The following is a 14,022-nucleotide window of genomic DNA, read 5'->3' as shown; positions in this document are numbered from 1 at the left end:
TGAAATAGGTAATTGATATATTACTTTATAGTTTTTGTCAGCTAATTCTAACATGTGGAACATCTGTTTCTATTTGCTATTTAAAAAATTTTTTGTTTATGGGTCACATTTTTCTGTTTCTTCACACATTCAGTAATTTTTATTGTATGCTCTACATTTTAGAGTGTCTGGATTATGTTGTTTTCTTTTAAACGGTGTTGAGATTTGTTCTGGCAGGCACTCAAATTATGGGCAGAACTTAAAAAGTCACTTTGCAGTTCTTTACTATCTGTTGGCTAATGCATGAAAACAGTTGCCTGTTATATTTTAATAGTTGTTTACCATAGAAGGATAAGTCTGATACCATTTTTTTTTAATGATGGCCAGAAGTCATAGCCTCACCTATGACTTTTGAAACTTAATTATTGTAATATATTCCTTATTCACTTTTGCAACTAGATCTCAAGGGTGTATATAAATAATTGGTAGATTTCTAGTTCACAGATTACATCTCGTATTGTCTTTCCTGACTGCTACTACATATTCTATTAATTCTAATAATATCATTACTTAAACAGAAAAAATTTTCTTAAAATAATGCTTAACTTACTAATTGAGCTTACAAAATAATAAACTTATTTAAAGCAATAATGGAAGTGATTCAAACTGTCCTGAAATATTACTCCTCCCAGAAGCAGCTCCTTAGTGTCTGTCTTGCTCTTATATTAGTCACATGAAGATTTGAAATTTGAGTGGTTTATTATCACTTCTGATTTAATAAATTTCTTCCCTTTCTCTTTCCCCCTTTTTTCTCTTCTTCCTTGCTTTCTAAACAAAATATGTGTATGACACCTAGTATATTTATATGAAATCTTTTAATTTTGCTATTGTGCACAATGATTATAAATAAAAAATTAATACTGATGAGGAAAATAAAAGCTTTACTGCTTGAATTGACATCATTTGAGCTTTTGTACTTTGAACTTTAATCCACTATAACAGACAGAAAAAATATAGTTAGAAAAATAATTGATGATAGGAATTTTATAAACCGCTGAGGAAAGCTTGGGTTGGGGAGAAAGATATACTTTATGATACAAAGGTAGGAATTCAGCTTTCTTTGAAATATTGGAGAAGGACATAGACCTGGCTGACTATTGGGATTTTTTCTAAACTTGTTTTCCTTTATGAAAAGGTTATGTTATAGGTAATGGTAAAGGTAATAGTCATTATAGGTAATGACTTTTAGGTGCTTCTCTTTGCTCATTACTAGTCTGAATGTGTGTACCTCATGACCATAGAACTTGAGAAATTGCTTTCTGCTAAAGGGCTCCCAAACAAATAATCATAATTAGAACCCCACCCTTTCTAACTTCTTTTATCTGTGTTAATTAATTTAACAGGTGTTTATTTAGCTCTTTGCTATCTGAAAGACATTTATTAGGTACTGTGGGAATATAAAGCGTACAATCCTTGTCCTTAGAGAACTCACCGTGTGGTTGGAAGGGGGCATACACCTACCCTAACTGCAGGGAAACAAGGGAGCATGTGATACTGGAGTTGCCCATAGTACTTTTGGGGTGGAAACGTGGAATAGTAAATTCTGACTGAGGTGCTTAGGGGAGACTTCATGGAGGAAGTTGCGTTTTCGCTGAATTTCCATAGAGAAGCACAGAAACAAAGGCATGGTTGCTTGAAAGTGAATGGACAGCTGTTGTGGCCGGAGCATCTGGTGGGATAAAAGGGTCTGGAAGAGACAGAACTATAAAGAAAATTTGGAAAGATGAGAGAACTGAAAGAATGATTTGGAAATCTAGGGTAAAATTAATGGAAAGAAAAGTAGATTATATTAAAGTAAAAAAATTGAAGGACATTTTATGAACAAAAGCAACCATGAAAAGCAATTTTTAGTTGGAAAAGGCAAGAAGTATAAGAATGAAAATAGATAAAACAAGGAAAGCCACCCAAAAAGGCATATTGTAAGTTATGTAATTTACATGAAGAAATATGCAGATTTCTTTAAGATTGCGAGGCAATTAGAACTTGATGGCAAGAAAAGTCAGTGTATCAGTTACTCTTGCTGTTTAACATACCATTCCAAACAGTCTTATTTTGCTCACAGATTCTGGGATCAGGAATTCGGATAGGGCACCACAGGGATGGTTTGTGTCTGTTCCACGATGTCTGGGTCACAACTGGAAGATCAGCGGCTGAGGGTGACTCCACATCTGGAGCCTGGCATCATCTGGAGTGTCTTCACTCACATGCCTGGCGGCTGAGGCCTGGGGCCTCAGGGGGGGCTGTCTTTCTGGAGCACCGCTGTGTTACTTGGGGTTATTCCATGTGGCCTGGGCTTCCTCAGGCATGGTGGCCTCAGCTTGTCACATTTCATACGTGGTAGCTCAGCGCCCCAGGTGTGATTGTTCCACTGGAAAAGGTGGAAGGTGCACTGCTTCTTATGACCTAGCCTTGGGGGTCACGCAGTGTCACCTCTGCTGTACTCTGGGTTGAAGCATTTACAAGCCCACCCATTTTCAGGAGGAGGGGAATCAGACTACCTCTGGGTGGAGGAGTGGAAGGCCACATTGTAGAAGCGTGTGTGGGAGGAGGGGCTCTTGCACCATCTTGGTAAATACAATCTGCCGTAGTCAACAGATGGGAGAAGTCAGATAACAGGCACAGGTGGAGCTTGGCCTTACACCAAGTCTCTTCTTACTTTATGCATCTGAATTATGGCAGCAACCACTGCTCAGCCTAATGAACTCCTTTCTCCAGCCCCCTTCATTTAGTTATGTTTTGCTTTTAGACTAACCTCCCTAAACCACCAAGGCATCACAGAGTCTCTTAGACTCTGAGTGATTCTTATTTCCTATCACATCAGGGTCAGAGTACATTTTTTTTAAACTGTAAGTTCATACCTTATCTATCCTATTTGTGTCTATTTGCATTTCTTAATACTGTGTTGTACTTTTCTACTTACCTTTTTTTTCATTCGTGCTTCTTCCTACTTCCATGTCATAATTTATGGTGCTCTCATTTCCCAGATTGTTCTCTCTCTTCCTTTGTATTTAAATTTTATTGATTTTTCAAAGTCGACGTGAAAGCATACCAATTCTATGAAGTCTTCTTTGCCCAGGTCTCTCTCCCTGTGTGGACTTCACTCCCCTGGGTGTTTCCTCTGTTATCTATCCCCCAGGTGGTCCTTAATAGAAGGGATCTGGCTATTCTCTGTCTCCCTCTAATCCTGTTTGTTGATTGACTGAAGGTGGTGTGTGTGATGGGGCAACCGCCATTTACTGAGCGCTGCCTGTGGACCGGGCTTTACGTGTATTAGCTCATTTAACCCTCACATCAGGCTTGTGAGGCAGATTCTGTTCTTATCTTTACTTATGAGGAACTGAGGCCCCGAGCAGTTAGGTATCCTGCCCGGTGCAGCAGAGCAGGGATGTGCGCCCCGGCCATCTGGCCCCAGAGCACACGCTCCTTATCTGCCGTGCTGGACTGCCTCCGGTACTCAAGAAGAAGTTGTGTGATCCATCTAACAGTGTTTATTTAAATTTCAAATGTGTATTAACTTGGTTACGTAGCATTGGCAGTTCTTTATACTGTTGTTAACACATTAACCCCTCGTTAAATCCTTTCACAAGCTTATTACATATCATTAATTCAGTTTTATAGAGATGATAAATCCTGCTTAGAATCTTCTAACAAATCATAGATACAACCAGTGTTAAAAGTTATCTTTCCCAAACCATAGTTACTAGGGAAGAGGAGAATGCTTCTTACTAAGCTTCAGTCCCACCAGGCCCTCACTTATGAGCAGGTTTATGCTCCAAAGTTCATTTAAGTTGACTGTCAGGAACTTTGTTTCTGGGGGCGAATGCATTATATTAAACTCGATGCTTTAAGTTCTTAGGGCAGGCCACAGTAAAGCATTCTGATTTGCAGATACAGTGGTGTTCTAACATGGGAACTGAAAGAGCAAAGCGATGTTCGTTCACTACCGTCCACCTGCTGTGTGTGGAGCTCTTGGGCTGAACGTGGAGCTTCCCCTGCGGCATCTGGGGCACGAGCACCTCGCGCAGCAGCGGCCCTGCGAGCTCCCTCCCTTCCCCGTCTTTCTCCCCACAGCCCTCTGGCCGACCACCTGGGCGGAGGACTTCCTGGGCCCGCACTGCCTGTGGGTACCCCTGCTCACTGCAGGGGGGACCTGTGGCTGAAGATGGTCAAGGATGGGAGCGCCCGAGGTGAAGGGATTCTGGAGGTCACAGTTTCCTAGTCACACGCAGGTCCTGCCTGCTTGCTGCTTCTCTCTTCACTCTGGCTGCTCTTTGTGTTGCTTTGCTCCGTCTTACTTCAAGTGTGTGTGTGTGTGTGTGAGTGTGTGAGTGAAATATAACTCAGATACAGAAAAATCTGTTAAAATGTCCAATTTATCCAATAATTGGCAAAGCCAACAACCGTCGAGCCATCTGCTAGGACAGGAAGCGGGGCAGCACCAGACCCCCGACGCCCCGGGTATGTTCCTTCCCAGCACCAGACCCCCGACGCCCCGGGTGTGCTCCTTCCCAGCACCAGACCCCCGACGCCCCGGGTGTGCTCCTTCCCAGCACCAGACCCCCGACGCCCCGGGTGTGCTCCTTCCCAGCACCAGACCCCCGACGCCCCGGGTGTGTTCCTTCCCAGCACCAGACCCCCGACGCCCCGGGTGTGTTCCTTCCCAGCACCAGACCCCCGACGCCCCGGGTGTGCTCCTTCCCAGCACCAGACCCCCGACGCCCCGGGTGTGCTCCTTCCCAGCACCAGACCCCCGACGCCCCGGGTGTGCTCCTTCCCAGCACCAGACCCCCGACGCCCCGGGTGTGCTCCTTCCCAGCACCAGACCCCCGACGCCCCGGGTGTGTTCCTTCCCAGCACCAGACCCCCGACGCCCCGGGTGTGCTCCTTCCCAGCACCAGACCCCCGACGCCCCGGGTGTGCTCCTTCCCAGCACCAGACCCCCGATGCCCCGGGTGTGTTCCTTCCCAGCACCAGACCCCCGACGCCCCGGGTGTGCTCCTTCCCAGCACCAGACCCCCGACGCCCCGGGTGTGTTCCTTCCCAGCACCAGACCCCCGACGCCCCGGGTGTGCTCCTTCCCAGCACGGCGCCCTTCCTGCTCTGCTGGCGATCGCTGTCACTCCTTTTATGGAAACAATTTATTGTTTTTCCTTATAACTTTATCACCTAGTCATGTATCCCCCCACACGCAGTTTTACCTCCTTTTAAACTTCACATAAATGAATCACGTTAATTGTGCTCATTTGTATCTTGCATATTTTGCTCAGTGTGTTTTTAAGATCCATCCATGTTGTGACCTGTAGAGGCAGCTCGTGTTTGTGGCGGTGTGCTGTTCCATTGTATTAGTTTGCTGGGGCTGCCATAACACAGTACACCCACAGACTGGGTGACTTCAACAAGGGAAGCTTATTTTCTCACAGTTCTGTAGGCTACAGGTCCAAGATGAAGGTGTTGGCAGGATTGGTTTCCTTCTAGGGCCTCTTTCCTTAGCTTGTAGGTGGCCATTTTCTTTTAATGTCCTCATGTGGTCTTTCCTCATGTTGTGTGTCTCTGTGTCCTAGTCTTCTTGTAAAGATACCAGTCATATTGGATTAGGGCCCACCCATCTGACTCATTTTACCTTAATTACCTCTTTAAAGGTCCTGTCTCCAAATACAGTCACATTCTGAGGTATCAGAGGTTAGAGCTTCAGCATAAGAATTTAGCAGGGGACACAGTTCAGCCCATAACATCCATTATGTGATTCTGCCACAATTATCCATCATATTTTTTGATGGACGTTATGATTATTTCCAGTTTTAGGCTATTATACTGCTATGAGCATTCTTCTACATGTATAATGGTGCAAGTGCCTAAGTTTCTTTAGGCCAGGATGGAGCATTCCATGCTAGGAGTGAATTGCTAGGTCATGTTGCATAGCTGAAACATCAGTGGATACATTGTTTCATACCATGTTTCATCAGTGAAACATTTGTCAGTGGATAAATCCAGTCTGTCTTCCAGAGTGGTTGCTTCAGTTTACACTCCTCCCAGCAATGTATGAGAGTTCCCATTGTTTCACATTTCTCCATCACTTGGTATTGTCAGACTTTTAAATGCGTACCAGTCTTTTCGTGTGCAGTGCTTATTGCGGTTTAATTTGTATTTCCTATATTATTAAAGAATTTGAACATCTTTTGCTTTATTGTTTGGCCATTTTGATTTTGTGATATATTTGTTCAAGTTTTTTGTCCATTTTTCTATTAGGTGGTCTGACTTTTTCTTAATGATTTGTAGGAAGTCCTTAAATATTCTAGATATAAGTTTTTTGTTAAACCTGGTGTAAATATTTTCTCAAACTCTGTAGATTGTGTGTTTTCACTGTTTTACAGTGTCTTTTGATGAATAGGCATTCCTAATTTTAATGTGGTCAGTTTATCCGTCTTTTTCCTTGTAGTCGATTTTTTAATGTATCTTAAGAATATTTACTCTGAGGTCATTAAGATAGATTCCTGTTTTATCTTCTAAAATGCTTGTAATTTTGCACCTTATGTTTAGATCAGTAATATATCTGGCACTGATTTTTATGTATGGTGAGGATGACCCAGTCCCATTTTTTCTCTGTGAGTAGTCAGTTCTGGCATCGTTTATTGATAAGACCCTCCTTTCTCCCACTGCCCCGAACCACCTGCGTCACAAATCAGGTGTCCATAGTATAGGCTCTGCTCTGCTCCTTGGCTCTCCATTCTGTGTCACGGATCTGCTTGTCTCTCTCTGCAAGAGTGTTAGACAGATTTGAATCCTATTGCTTTGTAGTAGAGCAGTTCCTCCTGCCTTGTTATTGTCCAGAGTGTCTTGGTTATTCTTGGTTCTTTCCATTAACATTTTCATATCTGCCTGTCAGGTTCCACAAACAGACCCGTTGGGGTCTTCGATGGAATGCCTTAACTCTGTAAGATCATTTGGGGGGGAATTGTCAATGTCATGAAAGACAAAACAAAGTAACACTGGGGAACTGTTTGAAGAAGACTAAAGAGAGACAATAACTTTAATGTAATGTGTAATGGTTTTTAAGAAAGTAATAAAGGCCTGGGACAAATGCGTACATTTTAATCTGGATTGTGTATTAGATGATACTAATGTACCAGTGTTAAATTTCCTGTTAAGTGTGATGATTGTATGGATACCTTTGTTCTTAGGAGATACATGCTGAAGAATTCAAGGTAAAGTGTTGTGTGGCCTATAGCTAGCTCTCAGTTCATAAATGAGAGTGGGGAGGAGAGGAGAGGGCAAGGGAGTGATAATGGCAAAATGTTGACAATTGGTGAATCTAGAGAAAAGGTTAATGAGTGTTCACTATTTTTTTTTTTTACCTGAAGATTTAAAATTTTTCAGAATAAAAATTGGGAAAATTAAATTTCATTTTGTATATCAGGAAATCGTAGAGAGCCGGATCCGAGCTAATTTTGCATTATCTTAGTGTGCTATATTAAGCAGATTTGTCACAAAAACTGATGGTGAAACAGCAAGCAAGATTGGTTATTAAAAAATTCTGTTTGTTTCAGCTTACTCGATACACATTTCAATCATATTGGAACAGCAAATGTCTGTGGGCCAGCTCTCCAAGTAAAAAATATGTTAATAAGCGTTTTGTGCCAATTGCTGATTGCTAGGAAAAGAAAACTGGATTTTTAAAAAATACTGATTAGAGTTCTGGAAATCTTTTCCTATGTCACACTAAAAGGTGAGCAAAGTAACTCACAGGAGTTACACACCATGCAATCTAGTTTCATAAAGCTAGGCTAAATATTTTTTTTACAAAAGCATTTCTGGTGCTTGAATACTAATGTTTTTATTTTTCATAAAGGATCTCAGACCCTTTGTTCTCATAGCAAGTATCTTCACAATCTATTAGGAAAACTCTGAGTTTTGTTTCAATTATTAGTTATTACAGCCAAGGCACACAGGAAGTTAAATGATTCCACTAGTCATGCAGTGAATTAGTAATATTAGTGGACTCACAGTTGTTGACTTTTCTTTGCATTAGACTCTTTCTTTTCCTGAATGTTAAATAGGTGATTTCTTATCAAAATGATTTGTAAAGTAAAACGTCTAATAATAACAACAAAAAAAATCTTCTAACAGCAAAAGGAAGAACTGAGCTTCTGAAAATCAATCTTCGTGAGGTTGAATTGGATCCTGATATTCAACTGGAAGATATAGCAGAGAAGATTGAGGGCTATTCTGGTGCTGATATAACTAATGTTTGCAGGTATTTTTTTTTTTTTTAATGATCCGTGACGTTAGACATTAGTTATGGATTTATCAGGAGGACTTGTCTTAAAGTCAGTGTGCAGTTGACCCTTGAACGATGAAGGTTTGAACTGTGTGGATTTTTTTCACTAAATATATACTGTAGTACTACAGGATCTGCGGTTGGTTGAATCTGGAATTGTGGGTAAGGAGGAATTGCTCGTTCAGAGGGCTGCCGATAAGTTATTCCTGGATTTTCAACTGTGCCAAGGGTCTGCACCCCTAACCCCCGTGTTGTTCAAGGGTCAACTGTAGTTCACCTTTTATAGCCTTTGATTTTTAAGAAATTGTTTTGCCCAACTTGGTAATAAATGACTTTGACAACCTAAGGTTAATTTAGCCCTAAATTGGAGACTAGCTGCATCAACATAAAATAATATCATTTTGTTTTGGTTGGCATTATTTTACTATACGCAGATGAACAAAGGTGATCAATTATATATATAGATAGATAGATAGATAGATAGATATAGATATATGTATGTAAATTTCCGTTTCAATTTAGTGACATCATAACTTTTAGACAATTCACATCACTCAGTGAAGAGGATTTGTTTTTAGTACTTACCTTCCCTAACAATACTTAAATTGACATCAGTAACCTTTCTTTAAAACCATAACATCTGTGTTACTCATTTTTTCTACGAGTATTTGTCCTATACTCGTGTAAGTTTAGTGGCACTCAATAAGCTCACAATAGCTTCTACTATTACCATAGTAAAATGTATAAAAATCTGAAGTTTTGGTTGGCTTGGCTGCCTAATAGCTTTTTCGTGAGCACTAGTTGTACACTTCTTCCTAACCTGCGTAATTATTTACAAGTGATCAGAATGAGCTGAAAATAGGACCCAGAGAAGCCAGATTTTCTCTCTTCACTTGCCCACAAATATTCCATGTAGGGAATTCCACATCCACTATATTTAGATATATTCATGCTCCAGAGAGAGAGAGATTCCTGGCTTTACCTCCTCTAATTAGGTTGTAGACAAACTGGTATAATATTTGAGTTATCTTAATGTTAGCCGTATGTTTATTTCCAAGTATGCAATTCAGTATTTCATAATTCTCCTTCAGTTTCCTAGACTTCTGGGCTGTCTTTGAGGAGCAAGTGGGGAAAAGAAAATTCAGTACCATCTGAGCCCAACCTAGACTTTTAGGATTCATTACAGTACTTTTTATGTTTAAGTCCTTTGCATCCTGTTTTAACCTTTTCCTGAGCCCTCAGGATGTCTCTGAAGTGGAAAATTGTGAGCAGCATGGTAAAAACATATAAAATGATCTTTTGAATGTTTTCCCTTAACATTATCATAATTGAGTATGTTTAAAAAATTTGCAACAATAAGTATTCACTGATTTTGGTATATTTTTAGGGATGCCTCTTTAATGGCAATGAGACGACGAATCAATGGCCTAAGTCCAGAAGAGATCCGTGCACTTTCTAAAGAGGAACTTCAGATGCCTGTTACCAAAGGAGACTTTGAATTGGCTCTTAAGAAAATTGCTAAGTCTGTCTCTGCTGCAGACTTGGAGAAATATGAAAAGTGGATGGTTGAATTTGGATCTGCTTGAATTTCTGTCAGCTCTTTCATTTCTGGTATTTTTGTTTATAAAATGTGAAGAAATTCCAGCAATTTTTTAAAAAAACAGGTTTGGAACTTTACATTGGAGAGATTTTCTCTTAAAGAAAAAATTTAAAACACAAAGAACATACATATACTTGAGAAGTAAGAAAAGCTTACATAGAGAGCCTGATATCCACGTATCCATGCATTACAGTTGCACACCCTAACCAGAGTATCGGGGGCTGAAGAAAGCGACCAGTGTGCTATTGTAGAAACTTGTTTACAGAAAATGTAGAAGGAGCTCTGTTTCTCACTAGTGTTCATTGTTTTTTAGTTTTTTCTATTCTTTGCTCTGAACATGAGGGACCTATATCTGTTGGCTTTTAACATCAAAACTGGGTTTGTGTCAGATCTATTATTTGTTGTTAAGAATTATGGTTTTGGATTAAATAATGAATCTGCTAGTTAAACCTTTAGAATTCACCTACTACTGTTAGAGTCTGTTATATAGTTTGAGTTTTCCCTTCCTTTCCCTCACCATTCCCTCTACTAGCTATTTAATCACTTATTGAGCTTTATGGGGGAATAGCCTCATGCTTTGTGGTTTTTGAATCCTTTTGCCAAGTGGCTTCTCCGGTCTTCAGTATTTTTTTTGCTGGCAATATTTCATATTGGAAGGGTGGAAAGAACATCATGTTTGCGTAAGATGCTCTTTTTCATTCTAGACTTCTGAGTTTGTTTTCACTTTTCTTTCAATATGTTCAACAGATAAACCCTTGATTTTTCTCAGCTCAAACATTGTTTTTTGCTGAATTTGCCTTTCATATTCTAAATAAATGCTTTGGTATTCTAAACAAGTCCACTCTCTTGTGGCTAATGCAAAACAAACAAAGCAAAATCTTTATGGTTTTCGAGCCTTGTTTATTAACAAAATAACATCGTGCATAATGAACAACGAACATTTAGGAATCATTCCTTGTCTAGGTTGAGTGCTTGTACGCACGCTAAGATTAGGTTAGAAATATGACATGCCCATTCTTTTCAGCAGGAATTAGACTGTAGAAGGAGGCCAGAAAAGGAGAGGCCATGTATCTAGTCACAAGTAGAGTAGCCTAGTGTTAGTTTTTAAAAATTGCATTTATCCTATTTTGATTGGGCAACCTCTGCTTTAATAGTCAAGCTTTAAAAAATTTGTATTTGATGATATCCTGAATTTTCAATTTTGGACAGTTTAAAACCAAAAATAACATATAGCTTTTTTTGACAGTTAAAGATAAACTCTTAACAGCTTCCTTAAGAGATTTCTTCCCCCTACTTAGAACTATATACCACAGTATTCATCTAATGCTTTAAATTACCCCCCTTTCCTCTGAGGCATAGATTTATAAGAGTTAAAATCATGAGATATCATGATTTTATTTTAATTGATTTAGTTCATCTTAAAAGTTGAAATGAGAGAACTTTCCTTTTATTCATGAACTTTTAAAATAAAGAAATAAATAATCCCACTAAGATAATCTTGCAGACTATTGCCATCCAGTAAGTTATTTTTTTCCTGAAGTCCTAGGGGCAGTCATTAAAACCTTAGTGTTTTGATTGCCAAAACTTGTTTGCATAGTTTAGTTGATTAGTCAGACCATTTTTCTAGATTTCATGTTATTTGTCTTGGCTTACATTTCAATTTTTTTCTGAATTCTTCATGCATAATGACACGGTAATTTTGATTTTTTAAAAACTATCAGTTGAGCAGTACTTGGAGACTCAAGCCTCCTAGGAGCTTATCTTTACTGTGTTAAGTCAGTCCGGTGTGCTTTTTTATTTCCCTTGTTTCTCATTTTGCTCTGTCAGTGGATGGTGAATGCTTTGTATGTATTAACCCCTTAAAGAATCCTGAGGAGATCCCTAGGGCGTTCTGTCCAACCTTTCCTGCACGTGGTATGTACATTGTCTTTATTGTAAGACTGTGTTGCCTTACCCAGAATGAGAGAATTTTTATGTTTTATTTTATTTTTTCTGTTGTATTATCAAATTAGAAAGATTTGGTTCCTTTAATTCATCTGAAAACCTGAGTGCTTGGGGTTCTTCAACACAGTGATGTCGGGACTAAGTTTTCTACACTTCTGTCTCGCAGATATCTGATCAGATAGTCCTTCATTTTAGTAGGATCATGTTGGTTGCTTACCGTGTACCTGTCCCTTGGGTGGGCGCTCTGTGGCCACAGAGTTGGACCAGGCAGTGCAGTACCGACTGGGCACTTCCTGTAATTACACCGTGTAGCTTCTGGCTCCAACTAATGAAGCGATTTCAGTTTATAAATGGAAGGCACAGTAACCTGCGTGTTGCTTTGGAAAGATAACATTTAAAAGTTTTTCTCTCTTTAAATTTGCTTTAAAATTAGAAGTGGTATCCATTTGCTTGAACAACAGAACTATTATAGATCTTGGCTATTTTCATGAACAATTTTTGTCATTTCCCAAGCTACATGTTTATTGTAAACACATACACATGCAATTATGGCAAACATGTAAACATGTTACATGTTTATTTCAAACATTTTGCTTGCACAATTCCTTTATTTTTAAAAAGAAATTAATATCAATGGAATGTGCCAGACAAATGGCTCTCTAATGTAGGCTGAAACCTTCTAGTAATCCACGTAGAAAATAGACGATGGCATCACAGACTTTATCTTCAGTCAGCAGCAGTGTGGGCATTCCAGAATGACCAAACACACTCTGGGCTTGGACCTCTACCTCCCAAAATGCCAAGACAGCTTGGAAGAGGTAACATGTTGTGGTCTAGCTGCCTAACTGGGGGTTTCGTTTGGGCTCCAGAGACTGCAGTTTTTATGATGTGATATTTGACTGTCCAAAAATAGGCTGAAATCACTAATTACTCAAAAAGTGAGCAAGCAAGTGTCTGGTGAATCTACCGTAAAACAACATACATCTACATCAGGAAAAATGTGTGTATACAGCCCAGATTTTCAATATAAGTGTCACTCTTTCACTTTGCTACATGTAGCCTGACTCTTTTGAACAGAAAGTATTGATACTGTAGGTTTTGAACAGCTTGAGTTTGTTTGAATTCCCTCCTTGGAAGTTTCTGTATACACTGCCGTATCCATGATGAGAATCACAGACCAGCTGATGCAGTTCTGTTTCACTTTCCTGACCCTAACAACCTTGAGGTAAAGTGAAGGATGAGGCAGGTATTGCTTGTCATGTGGGCTTTGGCTCCTTCTGTGTTGTCTTGATTATTGAATCTTTTGGCATAATAGTAGATTCCCACTCCTTTTCTCTTGTGAATGATAAGTCACCTCAGGGTATTTCCTGTGTGATAGGCATAAAATGTTAAGGATAGTTGCTGCCCTTTTCCAAGAAAGGGCCACTTTAACCATATGAAGAAACAATAGTAATCCTTCTTTTAACATTTGTTTTGTATCTTCTGTTCCATAATGGTTTTGATTGTGTAGTAGTTTTTACATACCACTTAATTTGTGATGTACATAATATTTATGTGAATCTAAGAATCTGTCACGATAGAAAAGGGTAGGAATTACAGTTGGAAGGCGTGTTAGGGGAATACAAATATTTAAACCCCAAATGTTTTATCCTTATCTCCGCTAATTATTTTTTTTTTCAGAAAAAGCTAAAAACTGTAATAATTACTATGTTTACTTATTTATACTTTTAAATTAGGCTTTTTGTACTTATTTATTTTTTAGGACATTTGCTTTTAATATTGTTTTCTCTTGTGAAAACTATATGAATATTTAAAAAATAAAGTCCCTAAGATAACACATATGTTTTTAAACATTCACAAATTAACAATAATTCTTTGAATTTTTATTAGGTTTTTTGGCTCCGGACAACTCTTTAACTTTAGGAATATTTCTCAATTTCCACATGACTTGTTAATAAAAACAGGAAAAATATTAAGGTAACGTCATCAAATTTATTCTTTTTATTTTACCTTTCTCCTTTGTTGATTGATTTTATTTTATATGTATAGAAATAACCTAGATTCTGCTTTGTCACCAGCAGTGTGTAGGTTTCTGTACATATGGAAATTTGGTAGGGAATTAACGTGGAGGTTTTCCTCCTAGGACTCCCATTTGATTTTATGT

General features: G+C 39.1%; 1 protein-coding gene across 10 annotated transcripts in view; it reads left to right on the top strand.

Annotated features, from left to right (window-relative positions):
* The window catches only part of KATNAL1 (katanin catalytic subunit A1 like 1), a 100,969-nt gene that overhangs the window by 86,158 nt on the left and 789 nt on the right, over window positions 1-14,022 (top strand). For 9 of the 10 annotated variants that reach the window (XM_059902842.1, XM_059902837.1, XM_059902838.1 and 6 more), the window contains 2 exons: window positions 8,164-8,290; window positions 9,702-13,835. In XM_059902842.1, the coding sequence (XP_059758825.1) occupies window positions 8,164-8,290; window positions 9,702-9,900 (326 nt within the window). In that variant the 3' untranslated portion in view covers window positions 9,901-13,835. Of the gene's footprint in view, window positions 1-7,583; window positions 7,687-8,163; window positions 8,291-9,701; window positions 13,836-14,022 lie in introns of those variants that run through there. The other variant, XM_059902845.1, reaches the window with a different exon arrangement.

The sequence above is a fragment of the Balaenoptera ricei genome, chromosome 18, assembly GCF_028023285.1.
Source record: "Balaenoptera ricei isolate mBalRic1 chromosome 18, mBalRic1.hap2, whole genome shotgun sequence".
Taxonomy (NCBI): domain Eukaryota; kingdom Metazoa; phylum Chordata; class Mammalia; order Artiodactyla; family Balaenopteridae; genus Balaenoptera; species Balaenoptera ricei.
Note: the sequence above shows the minus strand (reverse complement) of the source record. Positions and strands in the feature narration are given on the sequence as shown.